General features: G+C 35.9%; 1 protein-coding gene across 1 annotated transcript; it reads left to right on the top strand.

Annotated features, from left to right (window-relative positions):
* Positions 1-227: 227 nt before the first annotated feature.
* On the top strand, positions 228-5,454 carry LOC109104862 (complement C1r-A subcomponent). Its single transcript, XM_042772751.1, has 11 exons — positions 228-434; positions 647-848; positions 1,111-1,285; positions 2,240-2,371; positions 3,036-3,238; positions 3,340-3,487; positions 3,616-3,734; positions 4,023-4,101; positions 4,188-4,322; positions 4,402-4,476; positions 4,612-5,454. The coding sequence occupies exons 1-11, from the start codon at positions 409-411 to the stop codon at positions 5,373-5,375; spliced, it is 2,058 nt and encodes a 685-aa protein (XP_042628685.1). The 5' UTR covers positions 228-408; the 3' UTR covers positions 5,376-5,454.
* Positions 5,455-13,491: the final 8,037 nt, after the last annotated feature.

The raw sequence follows: 13,491 nt of genomic DNA, 5'->3' as shown, positions 1-13,491 counted from the left end.
CTTTTTTAAAGGTTTTCCACCTCTGTTGCATCCCATGTGCAACAGAGAAGATTTATGAATGAAAATTAATTTCCTCAAAACTGCTTTGGAAATGCCTTGTTTGTATCTGACAAGGATGGAAACGTCTAATAATCTGCAAAGAAAGATTCATGAAAATTATCTCTGTAGACTTTAACCCTTACTGTTTGAGTAAACAGGTTTAAAATGCATGGTTTACGAGAAAAGTACTCACATCTCTCTCTCTCTTTCTTCTGTCATAGCCAAATCAAACAAGTTTACCTTTTTTTGATGACTTTTAGACTCTTGTTCTCTCGTATGTGATTGTTCACCACATGCACTTCATCACAAAAAAACTTTATGACTGCATTAACAGTTTAGTCAAACGGCTACTGACATCTGCATATTGTTATGGATGGAATACATGTAATAATTTGGTAAGTTGTTTTTAGATTTTATTCTTCATATTTGCATATATTGCAAAACAGAATTTAAATTGTGTGATTAATTTAATAACAATCATTGGTGGATGTCAACATTTTATAAGAATCTCATAACATCACATGTGTGTTTAGTCTGTTAACTAAATTATTCCAGCAACACGACTGATTATGATCTTTTTCTTTTTTCTAATGAACCACTGATTCAGCCTGCTGTGGGCATGTGTGAATCTGTGTGAGTGTGAGCCGGCCATGTTTGGGGAGGTATCTTCTCCACAGTACCCTCAACCATATCCAGCAAATTTCCAGGAACAATGGGACCTGGAGGTGCCGCAAGGCTACCAGATCCAGCTAACGTTCAATCACCTGGACATTGAGCCTTCTCCAGACTGTTATTACGATTCGGTCTCGGTTAGTGACGCTTCAACTTAGAACTTCAGTATCATGTGGATGTCTTCATATAAACAACACAATGAGTGTTGTGACCTTTGAGTTTGCTCAATCTACTGTGATGTATTTTGTGTTGTGGGGAAACAACTCCAAAGAAAGTCATACTCCATGCATTATAAATAAGGTTTAAAATGTCATTGTGACTACATTTGGCTTTATAAGACATTTATTAATCAAAGCCTATTTAGTTTCTGATACATCAGCACATTTTTTTTATGTGCAGGTTGTGTCTGATAATAAGGTTCTAGGGAAGTTTTGTGGCCAGAATTCCACAGACAGGTTTCACCCGGGTGACAAGCCCATCTTGGCTCCACATAACCGTCTGCAGCTGGTTTTTCTGACAGATGTCTCAAATCACGAGTTACACATCGGATTCACCGCATTCTATCAGGCTGTTGGTGAGTAGTATACATATTTGAAGTACTTTGCAATATTGATTAATATTGTATTATATTATATAGTTGATTATAGCTGTTTTTACATCCACAAATTTTAATGAAAATTTTGGGATACAGAGGGTGGAAAAGGGCGAATAGAAATGCTAAGGCATGCAGTTATGACTTTAAAAAAAAAAAAAAATTCAATAAGAAGATATGCACAAACCCGAATAAATAAAAGGTGCCAATTTATTAATTTTTTTGTGCCCATTTCACAGGAAATGACAGTTTTCTTCTCTTGGACACGTGGGATGGAAAATGTGTTATAGTCTCAGTTCTTTAATGCAATATTGCAATTTTCTGTAAGTTAAATTTAATAAGATAAATTCACAACTTTGGATAGAAAAGGTTACTATCTACAGTATACAATGATACACCATAGTTGGTGCAGACAAGTGACTGTCTGTCTTTATAAGTAAGTCATTGAATCATTCGCTCAGCCTTTTTGTTTAAAAACACTGATTCAACAATGGTGTTTTGCTCTGTGACACGGAATGGTGGATTCATCGTTGGCTTTGTTTAAAACTATTTTCATTGCCACAACAAAAATAGACACACTAACTGGTCTAAAATATTGTTTGTGAAATTTGGTAAATATTTATTTCTTATTTCTTGTTGTATCAAAGCAATATGTGACCCTGGGCTACAAAACCAGTCATAAGGGTCAATTTTTCAAAATTGAGATTTATACATCATCTGAAAGCTGGATAAATAAGCTTTCCATTGATGTATGGTTTGTTAGGATAGGGAAATATTTGACCGAGACACAAATATTATGCTGAATAATGGAGCAACAGTACTGTTGCTTGTGTCATATGATGTTCTTTAATTAAACATTATCAAATAATTTGGTGCTGTAGTAACGCTGTAACTTTTTGTGTGCATCATTTAATGCTTCTATACCTGTTCCCTTAGACATAGATGAGTGTTCCTCTTCAAGTGTGGAAAACGCACCATGTTCACAGATATGCCTCAACACCCTTGGCTCCTACCTGTGTGCCTGTCACCATGGTTACATGTTACGGCCTGACCAACGCACATGTGTCTGTGAGTGTGTTCATTAATAAAACCCCAGGTGCTGTGATGTTTACGTTTCCAGCACATTGTTTATTTGACTATGGACGTTAGTGGTTCTAAACACAATTTTAATTTTCTAAAAGATATTTTACCATGTTTCTGGAATTTTCCAAATGCTTAAACATTTTTTAAATTGTGATTTTTAATAGTTTATTTGCAATTTATATTTACAATTTTAATTGCATTTAATCATTGCATTCTAATTAATGGTCATCAAAATAATAGCATAAAGAAAACAATATAGTGAAATGATTAATGTAATATATAAACAACAAACCAGGGTTATCATTAACTAAAACGACAACTACTGTATTAAAAACATTTGTATTAACTGAAATAAAGCTGAAATAAGATAAGCTATAAATATTGAATGAAAAATAATAGTAAACAAACAAAATGTCAGAAGCACAGCAAAATTACAACAAGAATATTCTACATAATCACAGAAAGCTAGAATGAAAACTGACAATATAAAAATAAAAGCTAATTCAAAATATCAAAAAATGTTAACAAAAACTGTCATAGTGTATAAATAATACTAAAAAACACTGATATAAACCATAATCTAATTTTACATACAGGTCAAAAGAATGATAACCTTTAGCAAGTGGTATGTGTTTCTTCTCTGTGTTAGTGGAATGTGGAGGTGGGGTGCACAGTGAATCAGAGGGGACCATCTCGAGTCCTGGGTTCCCAGACGTGTCTCCTCTCAATCTGGACTGCATCTACACCATCTCTGTGCAGCCAGGCTACATGATCACTCTCAACTTCAGCCAGAACTTCCACATAGAACAGGTCTACAATCAAGGACAGACATGCCTCTTCCATTGGTTGCAAGTATGCTTTTCCATAAACATGTTATATATCTTCATGAAATATCTTCATATTTGTTCACTTTTAGGTTTATTTCTACACTTCTGCTTTTCATTCTTTCTCAGGTGTCTGTCCCAGGAAAAAAGCCTGAAAAGTACTGTGGTGGAAAAAGCCCTGGAGTTCTGAACATGGGTGCTAATTTTGTCCAGCTGGAGTATCACACTGACAGATATGGACAGAGTCAGGGGTGGAGCATACATTACACCACACAGAGTGAGAAAGAAAAAAAAATATATATATATATTTTTTTGGAAAAACAGTGGATACCAGAACACTAATATTATAAATGCTCAAATATCTGTGTTGCTAATTAGTCCAATTTTCTCACATCTTTTTTAAAGGGGTACAGTGTCCACATCCAGGCATTATCGGCAATGGAACAATTACACCAAATTTTGCCCAGTATTTGTATAGAGACTACATTCATGTGCGCTGTATGCCAGGATACAAGCTCATGATGGTGAGGTTTACAATAATGCTGATAGTAAAGCAAGAACTTTAAGGGGCCATTCACAAAGAAGTGTTTTATTGTGGTTAAAAATACTGTGACGTGTGAGATGCTGCAAAAGATACAATACATGAGCGCAATAGTAAAGTGCATGTTTACATAGAAAACCCATGGAAAATGGAACACAAAAATGAAGTGTGTGTGAACAGCCCCTAAGAGTGCATTAATGATTATACATAGGGATTCGATGGGGAAATATGGTGATGATTTCATAAAGCATTTACCTTTGCCTTCTTAAAGGGAGAGAAGGAGATTTTGAGTTTTAAGTCCATATGTCAGAGTAATGGAAAATGGCATTTGACACTGCCAGAATGCAAGAGTGAGTAAATACATATCACCTGATTTTGCATTGGACTACATTGTATCTATTCATCATTTCATTCCTATGTATCATCCACATTACAGTTATTGACTGTGGAGCTCCAAAGCAGCTGTTGAATGGAGACTTTCAGTTTATCAGTGGAGAAAACAATGAATATCTTTCGGTCATAGAGTATCGCTGCAATGAGCCATACTACAGATTTAAGGATACTGCCAAAGGTCAGATACTGTACAAAACCCACCTTTATTCTTTGCGATTGATAAATCATGACCTAATTTCCTTTCTTTCTTTGTGTAGTAACATACAGGTGTGCAGTAGAACGAAAATGGACAGAAGTCAACAACAATGATATTATTCCACCTTGTTATCCAGGTAATAATTGTGGCTTGAAAAGCAGACAGATAAAGAGAGATTTTATTATTATTATTATTATTTTGTGCATTTGCACTATTATTATTTAACTTTATTTTACATGACACATATGTTTCTTTTTTTTTTCTTTTTTAGAGTGTGGAATGAACACAGAAGTCAGTTTTGGTGGCAGAGTCTTTGGTGGGATGCAAGCCAGGCCTGGACAGATTCCTTGGCAGCTTCTCCATAAGATGCATACCAGAGGTGGTGCATCTCTGATCAGTGATTACTGGGCTCTTACAGCTGCTCATGTGGTAGATGGACTTGAAAACACCACCATGACTTGGCTTGGTGGAATAACTGAAGCTCGGAACCAAAACCCAGTCATTATGGAGGCTGAGAAGATTATAATTCACCCAGATTATCAGAGGGTTTCTTTACGGGGGCATCAAACAAACTATGATAATGACATTGCACTGATCAAAATGTCTGCTAGAGTGCCTCTCGGTCCAAACATCAGGCCAGTGTGTCTGCCAAACAAAACACATGAATTTGTAATGGAGGGTACAATGGGAACAGTATCAGGCTTTGGAGGGTTTAAAGAGGGCTTAACAAGTGAAATTTTACGTTATGGGCATATTCGGGAATATGCTTCTGAAAAGTGTGTTTTCGGGAAGATGCCCGTCTCTAAAAACATGTTCTGTGCTGGAGATGATGTTGAACATGTTGACAGTTGTCAAGGTGACAGTGGGGGTCCTCTGTTCTTTCCCATGTTGGGTCATGGATCTAAAGAGCAGCGCTACGAGGTGAGAGGCATTGTGTCATGGGGTCCTGTAAGATGTGGTGATGTTTCTAAAGCTTACTACACTAAAGTGGAGAACTACCTGGGCTGGATTGAAGAAACAATGGCAAATAATTAACATCCACTGTGCAAGATGATTTTGTCCCCTGTAAGACATAAAAAAATAAAAATAAATCTAATAAAAATTTAACCTCTCACTGACCATTTCTATTTATTTATTTTTTTATAAAAAGGGTAGCACATATTGTAAACAAACCACAATTTAGACCTACACTATAGAAGTATTGCCTAAAATTGTGTCTGCAGACATTAACTTTTCCCTTTGGCCTAAAAGTCTCTCTATCACATATATTATGCTTTCACTGTTTTTGTAGCACAGCCAAATCAAACAAATCTGTTTTTTAACATGACTGTTAGACCCTTGCTCTGTCATTAGAGAGGCAACGCAAGCATAACCATAGAAAAACTATGGAAACACCTTTTAACTTCTTTATACTTTTTGTGAAAAAGCTGTGTCTGCTATGGCTGGAAAAGTTACAATAACTTGGTAAGTTCTTTTTAGATGTAATATTCGATTTAGATGTAATATATCTGAATTCATGTTAATCCTCATTATTATTTTAATAATCATCAATAGAGAATAATGACAATCTCAGAACATGTTTGTATAATTATTTAAAGGTGACATATCATGAAAATCTTACTTTTCCAGGTTTTAAGTGCTATAATCAGGTTTTGGTAAGCCTTTTTCTGCAAGCGTCTGAGAAAATGAGCGGGTCAGATTTTGCTCCCTTGGTGAGGTGGCAAAGGGATCTCATTATAATATCCCCGCCCCTTAATCTGTAAATTTACACCAAGCAGCAACCTCCTGCTCTCTCTCTGAAGCCAACAAGGAAGTGACTTAACCTGTAATTCATTGACTGGCCGCTTGAGGCTGGCTGCAAAAGGGAGTCAGTCCCATAGACTCCCCATGTTAAAATGCCCAACTTTACAGCAGAAAAAAACATTTACAGCCTGGTTCAAAAAATTATTTTGGTCTATATAGCTAATTTTGCCCTTCATGACAACTGTGAGGGGGGTGAATGTTTTTATAACTCTTCCGTTTAAATTACATTAACCCTTAAAGTTCTGCATAATTAAGGGCGTGGTCATTTGAGTGACAGGTGGATTGCCGCTGCTGACACTGCCATAAAGCTAGGTGGGCATGGCTTCAACAACCAGCTCCCGCCTTTTTGCCCTTTTTTGATTATCTGGGAGGGATGCACGGTGACGTGCAGCCAAGATGGCGACAGCCCGCTCCGCCCACTTTGAGCTGCAAAAACACTCTTCAGGAATCTATGGGTGACGTCACGTCCAATGTTTTTATTCAGTCTATGGTTTACACCCGTTGCACCTTCATTGTGTTTTCGCAAGTGACAACTGTGTACCAGCTATAATGCCACGGCAAAAGTTTGAGCACAACATGCTAACTGTTCTGCCTTTGGCTGCACAGAAGAGAACAGAACACTATTTAGATTCCCAGCCTCAGAGGAGACAAGACAGCAGTGGATTTAACGTTATTGATTTATTTACTGTATATTGCTGCTGCCACACAGGTCTGAAATAAACAAGCGATTTATTTCCCAGCTGTTTACCGTCTCAGACATAAGTTAACCGACTGTTTTTGTAACTCATGTGCTTTTAAGGTAAACTTGTGTGTGAATGAGAACTTGGTTTAGTACTCACATGCTGTGACAGCCGCTTTCTGTCCGTGTGCTTTGGATGTGTGCACTCAGACAACCGTATATCAGAAGTTTAAACTCATATGGTTTAAAATGCATGATTTCAGCGTGGTAAACATGATAATCAGAACCAGAACAGATGTTTTTGGCAGGTACGATCTGTAATGACGCTAATGACACAGCTCTATTCTGGAAAAGGGGGCGGGGAGCAGCAGCTCATTTGCATTTAAAGAGACAGGCCCGAAAAACAGAGTGTTTCTGCTTCCACTCAAAATATTGTAAAAAGGGGCATAATATGTCTCCTGTAAGGGATTAAACTACTTTGACCTCTGTTTGTATTTCTGTTCTACTAAAACCCTATTCAGCCTGCTGTGGATACGTGTGAAGGTGTGTGAGTGTGAGCTGGCCATGTTTGGGGACGTGTCTTCTACACAGTACCCTCAACCATATACAGCATTTATCCAGAAACAATAGGACCTGGAGGTGCTGCAAGGCTACCAGATCCAGCTAACGTTCATTACCTGGATATTGAGCCCTCTCCAAACTGTTGCCATGATTCTCTCATTGTACCCTAATTGGTTATAGTTGCTCAGCTCAGGACCAGCTTATAACCAGCTCAGGACCAACTAAGGATCAGCTAAACCAGCTCATGACCAACTAAGGATCAGCTAAACCGAACAATGACCAACTAATAGTTGCTCAGCTCAGGACCAGCTTATAACCAGCTCATGACCAACTAAGGACCAGCTTAAACCAGCTCAAACCAGCTACCATGCTTCAAAACATACCTAATCAGCATATGGTGTTTTGTTTTCAACAGGGAAGTGTTTCCTCACTTCAAATTACTGTAAAATCTAATCAAAGTTAAAGGCTTTTAGCTCATTTGAACTGCACAGTCATTTGAGCAACAGTAATATACAGTCTGATGTAATTTTATTTTGCATTCAGCTTATTTCTGATAAGAAGGTTATGTGGAAGTTTTGTGGCCAGAATTCCACAGACATTTTTCACACAGGTCACAAGCCCATCGTGGTGTCTGGTAACTGTAAGCTCTTTTTTCTAATTTATAAATCAAACCCTAAATCGCTCACAGGATTTACTGCATCCTACCAGGCTACTGGTGAGCATTTAGTTCCTGAATGGATCAGTGTTTTTGAATGAATCAGTTCAGTAATTCACTCATAAAGTGAATCTGTTGAGTAAATTATAAAGACTGAAAAACTCCACCTACTGGCGCAACAATGTAACCTGCAAAAAGAGTCACTTGAACAATCTATATAAAGGCTGAAGTTCATTTCCTTCATCGTACTGTATAGAGTATACTAAAGAGCAGCCCTACGAAGTGAGGGGTATTGTGTCATGGCGTCCTGAAAGATGTGGTAATAAAATCTTTAAAAGTTACTACACCAAAGTGCAAAACTACCTGGACTGGATGAGAGAGACAATGGCAAAAACTGATATGACATGAGCTCTCTGTCAGTCATTATTCAGTACAGTTATCCATAACAGTTATCCAATCACATACAATAATATTCAAAAATATTGATATATTACCTAAATTATACATATGACAATGGAGGACAACAATTTTACTGTTCTCATTGTAAAAAAAAAACTTTAATCAAATGCTAATTTATTATTATTATTATTATTATTATTATTATTATTATTATTATTATTATTATCATCTTATTACAAATGCCTGTGATTAAAGTCTACTGGCTTTTGTTTGTTTGTTTGTTTGTTTGCTCCCTTTTATTGATTTACTTTATTGACTACTCGTATACACTGTCATAAAACTGCTCAGAGACACAAAGCTTGAAGATCCAAACAGTATTTATTCAAGAGATATTCCACAATCAAAGTCCAAAAACAGGCTAAGGTAGTAAAAGGAGTCCAAAAAATAGCGACAGGGCACAAACACAGGCAAAGGGTAATCCAGAGACATACAGGGAAAGACAACCAGGAACCAAGACACAGGAAAAACGAGGCATAGAAATGCAGACACATACAAGACTTATAAATGACAAAATGAACAAGGATAATATAGGGTGAGCACAGGGTTAACCCTGAGTCCAGGTTAAGGAGACACAAGTGGCTAACAACCACTGCTGAGTCGGAAAAAGATTATGGGAAATGAAGTCCAAGACTAAGTGACAGAGGTATGGGTTGGAGTGCCCTCTTTTGGTTATCAAGGGCACTCCATCTGGTGATTGTTTCACAGATCAGTGATAAATTAATGTAATGTATGCATTTTACACCAATTGGTAATGGAAATGTACATGCATCTGCTATTTCCATGAATTATTCAGCATTTGTGATTTGAAAAGTGTTTTATACTCACCAATAAAACAATTTCACTTTCTATGAAGCCCGTATTTATAATAGTCAAGTCAAGTCAAGTCACTTTTATTGTCACATCACCACAGCACATGTTCCTTGGTGAGTGAAATTTGTGGTGTGGTTATAGCTTTTAAGAGTATGATGATTTATAATACACAATGAACACAATGCATCCACTTAACTTACAATGGGTTATATTTCCCATAGTGTTATAACTATCATATCTTGCCATTGTAAACTTGCTACTTTACTTAAAAGAGTATAAAGACCACTTATAAATAAAAACAACAATGACGACAACAGCATAGCTGCAAGCAGCAATTACGGGGCCAAGCACTCAAGCGGCAAAATTAGGAGTTAAGTGTAACGCGTGTCGCGGCGCAAGTGCGACCCTCCCTCTCAAACAGTAAATAACGGAAATGAGCGGAAAAGGAATACACTGTTTCTAATTTTGGACCAGCGACCAGAAGATCAGATTCGCTCAAGAGACTGTGTCAGCAACAAAGGGTAGAAGGAAATGACAACAACACTGGCTGCATTAGAAAACAGGTAAGGTGTATTAAGTGAATGCAATAATGCAATAATAAAAGTAAAGAATATATAATGATAATAATAGTAAGTCAGAGTTTCAATACATCATCAAAATCAACAAAAAGTCAAAAATGGAAAGAAATGAAAAGAATGAAATAAGTAAATTCTGTTATAAAAAGTATTCTTCTTATAACTCTTATATAATTTAAAATTTCTATTTATTTATTTTTATATTTTATTAATTGTTTGTCTATTTATTTATTTTTGACCTATTTAGATTCAACCTAATAAAGTTAACTGACTCTCATTCTGCTAATATAGAATATAGATATATAAAATAATATAGAATATATATTTCACCTATTTATTTAATTTGTGTTCTAATTGGCTTATTTGATATAGATAATAATTTTGAATTTTGACTGTGAATACAATTCTTCCAAATGACTCTTTAAAATACCCTTTTAACTCTTGTTCTTCAGAAAAAAACAACAACAAAAAGTAAAGATAAAACCAAATAATTAGACAGTGGAATATGAGTAAAAATAGAGAGAAGAAAAAAAAAATAAATAAAATAAAAAGAAAAACAATGGATCAACCTTAATGCTCACGATAACAGTCACAATGTGGATTAGGGTTTCACCAAACTTTAGCTCCAGTTCAGTGCTGCTTACACGAGATCCGTCTTCCGCAATTGAGTTCTGAGCAACACAGGTCAGTCAGGCGAAAAAAAAAAAAAAAACGAGGGAAGGTGTGTACAATCCTACCACTCTCTTGATTCACGTAGCTCGATCCTTATATGGGCATGGCTCGCCAGTTCCTGCTCGCAGGCTCTTTTTAGTGCAATGCAGGGACAGTTCAAGTTCAAAGTCGTCTTCGACGATCGTCTGGTTCCAGAAAATAGGCTGCACCCGACTCAAAAGATGATGGAAAATAGAAGATAGAGGGGAGATTAGATAGAAGGACAGAAAAAAAAACCCAACCTTGCAAAAGACAAGGCCAAAAAATACAATTAGACATTCCGTTCAAGATATACATCATTACAGCAGTTAATCTGCGAATAAACAACATTTCAACATATTTAACTCCATGCTCATTTAACATTAACACATTGAAATTTGCATGGACATGCTAAGAGCATTTTTCAAATGGCGCGCTTAGGCCTCATCTGCCCGTATCACATGTGCGTCACAATCAGCCATCTCTCATGGCCGAATTACCATCACAAAATAACACTTGTAAACTGCTTAAAGTAACTTTTAAACCTGAACATTAGTTATTTAACACATTCACCCGATATTCCTCCCGTTTTAAACAGAGGATTAGCTTTTATACATCTTATGTGCACTACTGCACATAATACAACAGCATTTGATGGGTAAAACACATTTACGGAACATTTATACAAAGCAACCTCTATAATTGAGGATTTAATCACTTTACTCACCAAGAGAATTCAAATTTTTCTAATTATGAAGGTTTCAGACAGGCAAAACATGCGAGTTTCTCTCTCCTCTATAACAGTTTGCGTCAGCCATCAATCGTGTGTTAAACGACTGATGTTCAATTCACAATTTTTTTCTTAACACAACTGCTGATTTATGTGTTCTAATTCTGTTTTTTCCTTTTTCAGGACCGTGTCGCAGCTGTTGTATGTTTCTCTCTCTCGCATCGCGCGTTCTCGCTCGTACTCCCTCGCACAGCTCCATCATAGGGCGGGGCTAACTCTTCGCTCTCCTCATTGGACCAATTTTCACTTATTTGAAGAAAAAAAAGAAGTTTCTAAAATAGTTTTATTTTTATTATTTACTTTTTTTCATTTATACATTTTCTACTTCACAATGTTATTAAAGTAAAGTGCTGATTTACATATTCACAAGTCTTATGGTGTTTTATTCCCTTTTCTATTTTACATTAACAGGGCTCTTAGTAACCTGGGTTACATCAGCATGGCATGAAGCATCAGACCAACTGTTACAATGAGTAATAAAAGCAATTTTAGGATGATTGTAATTGAAATGGCTGAAAAATCATAAATTCAAACTCTAGTAATATGATTAAATGGCTTATCACTTTTCAAATCATTTTGGTGTGTTCTGTGTGAGGTGACAATGGCAGACACAAAGTTTATTGTCATTATGTCAAAGCTTCACAAAGATATAGCCTCAGACTCATTTTGGCACCATGTCTAAAATTTGTAACGGTGCTGTACGGTTTTGTTAATCGACCTGAAATGTATAACTTTTTGTCAGCACAGTCTGAAGATGATCTGACTCAATTTTGGTGAAAATCGGACCAACAGTTGAGGAGGAGTTCGAAAAAGTAGATTTTTAACATAAATCAAAATGGCAGACAGGGAGTTAAGATTTCCTAAGCGACCCAAGGAATGTTTTGAGACCAGTTTCATTACTATAGCCTAATGCAATCAAAAGTTATTAGCATTTTTGGAAATTTTTATAATTAAAGGTTAATGAATGGTTTATTACTCTTGGCCAATATTTACCAAATTTATGTGCCGTGGTCAGTGTGAGATGACAATGTATTTATTTATTAAATTAATTAATTTATTATCATTACTTCCTGTCCTGCTTCTGCTTTTCTTTGGTTTTCTCAGTCAACTTCTTGGCGATACTGTTAGACTGTTAATACAGTTCTGGGTACCAGACAAGATTTGCTGTTAATAGGTTTTGGGTATTGGACAACTCTGCTCACTAGTTTTTCAGATACTGGACAAAACAGACATTTTCTGACAGGATCTGACACCCAGGACTGAATCTAATATTTCTGGGGATTAGACTAACAACATATAATCACTTTTCACTGATTAAACAAGGCAAAACTGTAAAACTTAGTAGCAACTTAGCAGGCAAAACTTATTTAGTATACTCCTTTTTTGTCTACTATATGTTACACTAATTTCTCTCTTTTTTCATGTCTTTGTACCTTGTTTATGTCCTTATTCCATGCTTAGTACTGTTACAGCAAAAATGTAAGAATTTTTAAAAATTTCAAGATTGCTTATAGACAAGCACTTTATTTGTGACAAGGATAGAAACAACTAATAATCCATAAAAAAGATACATGAAAATAATCTGTGTAGAATTTAAGCCTTATTATTTGTGTTAAACAGGTTGAAAATGCAGCAGTGTTTAAGGCATCAATTTTTTTTTTTTTTTTTTTTTTTTAACATTACTTTTTTCTTTATCTCTGCTCTTTTTTCCTTGCACCTGCAGCTGTGGAGATCCAAAGCCCCTGTTAAATGGAGGTGTTCAGTTTATCTTTGGATCAAACAATGAGTATTAATAGCAAAGAGCCATTAAACACAAAGGAACTCCTAATGGTCAGATACTGCACAAAATAGATTTTCATTCATGTGATTTCATAATTTTCAACCACTTGAACAGATTTATATTTTAATTTTTTTTTGCTCAGTTTCTTACTTTCTGCCTTTTTCTTTTTTTCTCTCTCTCGTGTTTGCAGGAGACCTTAGATGGACAGCAGATGACAACAATGACAAAATTCCTTCTCATGTTCCTAGTAATGGTTCTGAAACTTATCTTGACATTGACTTTATTCGATTAAATATTACATTAAATGCTGTGTATTTGTTTTTAACTTGTTCACAGAAAAAAAGGTCCA

The sequence above is a fragment of the Cyprinus carpio genome, chromosome A16, assembly GCF_018340385.1.
Source record: "Cyprinus carpio isolate SPL01 chromosome A16, ASM1834038v1, whole genome shotgun sequence".
In the NCBI taxonomy this organism is placed as follows: Eukaryota; Metazoa; Chordata; class Actinopteri; order Cypriniformes; family Cyprinidae; genus Cyprinus; species Cyprinus carpio.
The sequence above is the reverse complement of the archived record's forward strand: the minus strand, read 5'-3'. Positions and strand labels throughout refer to the sequence as shown.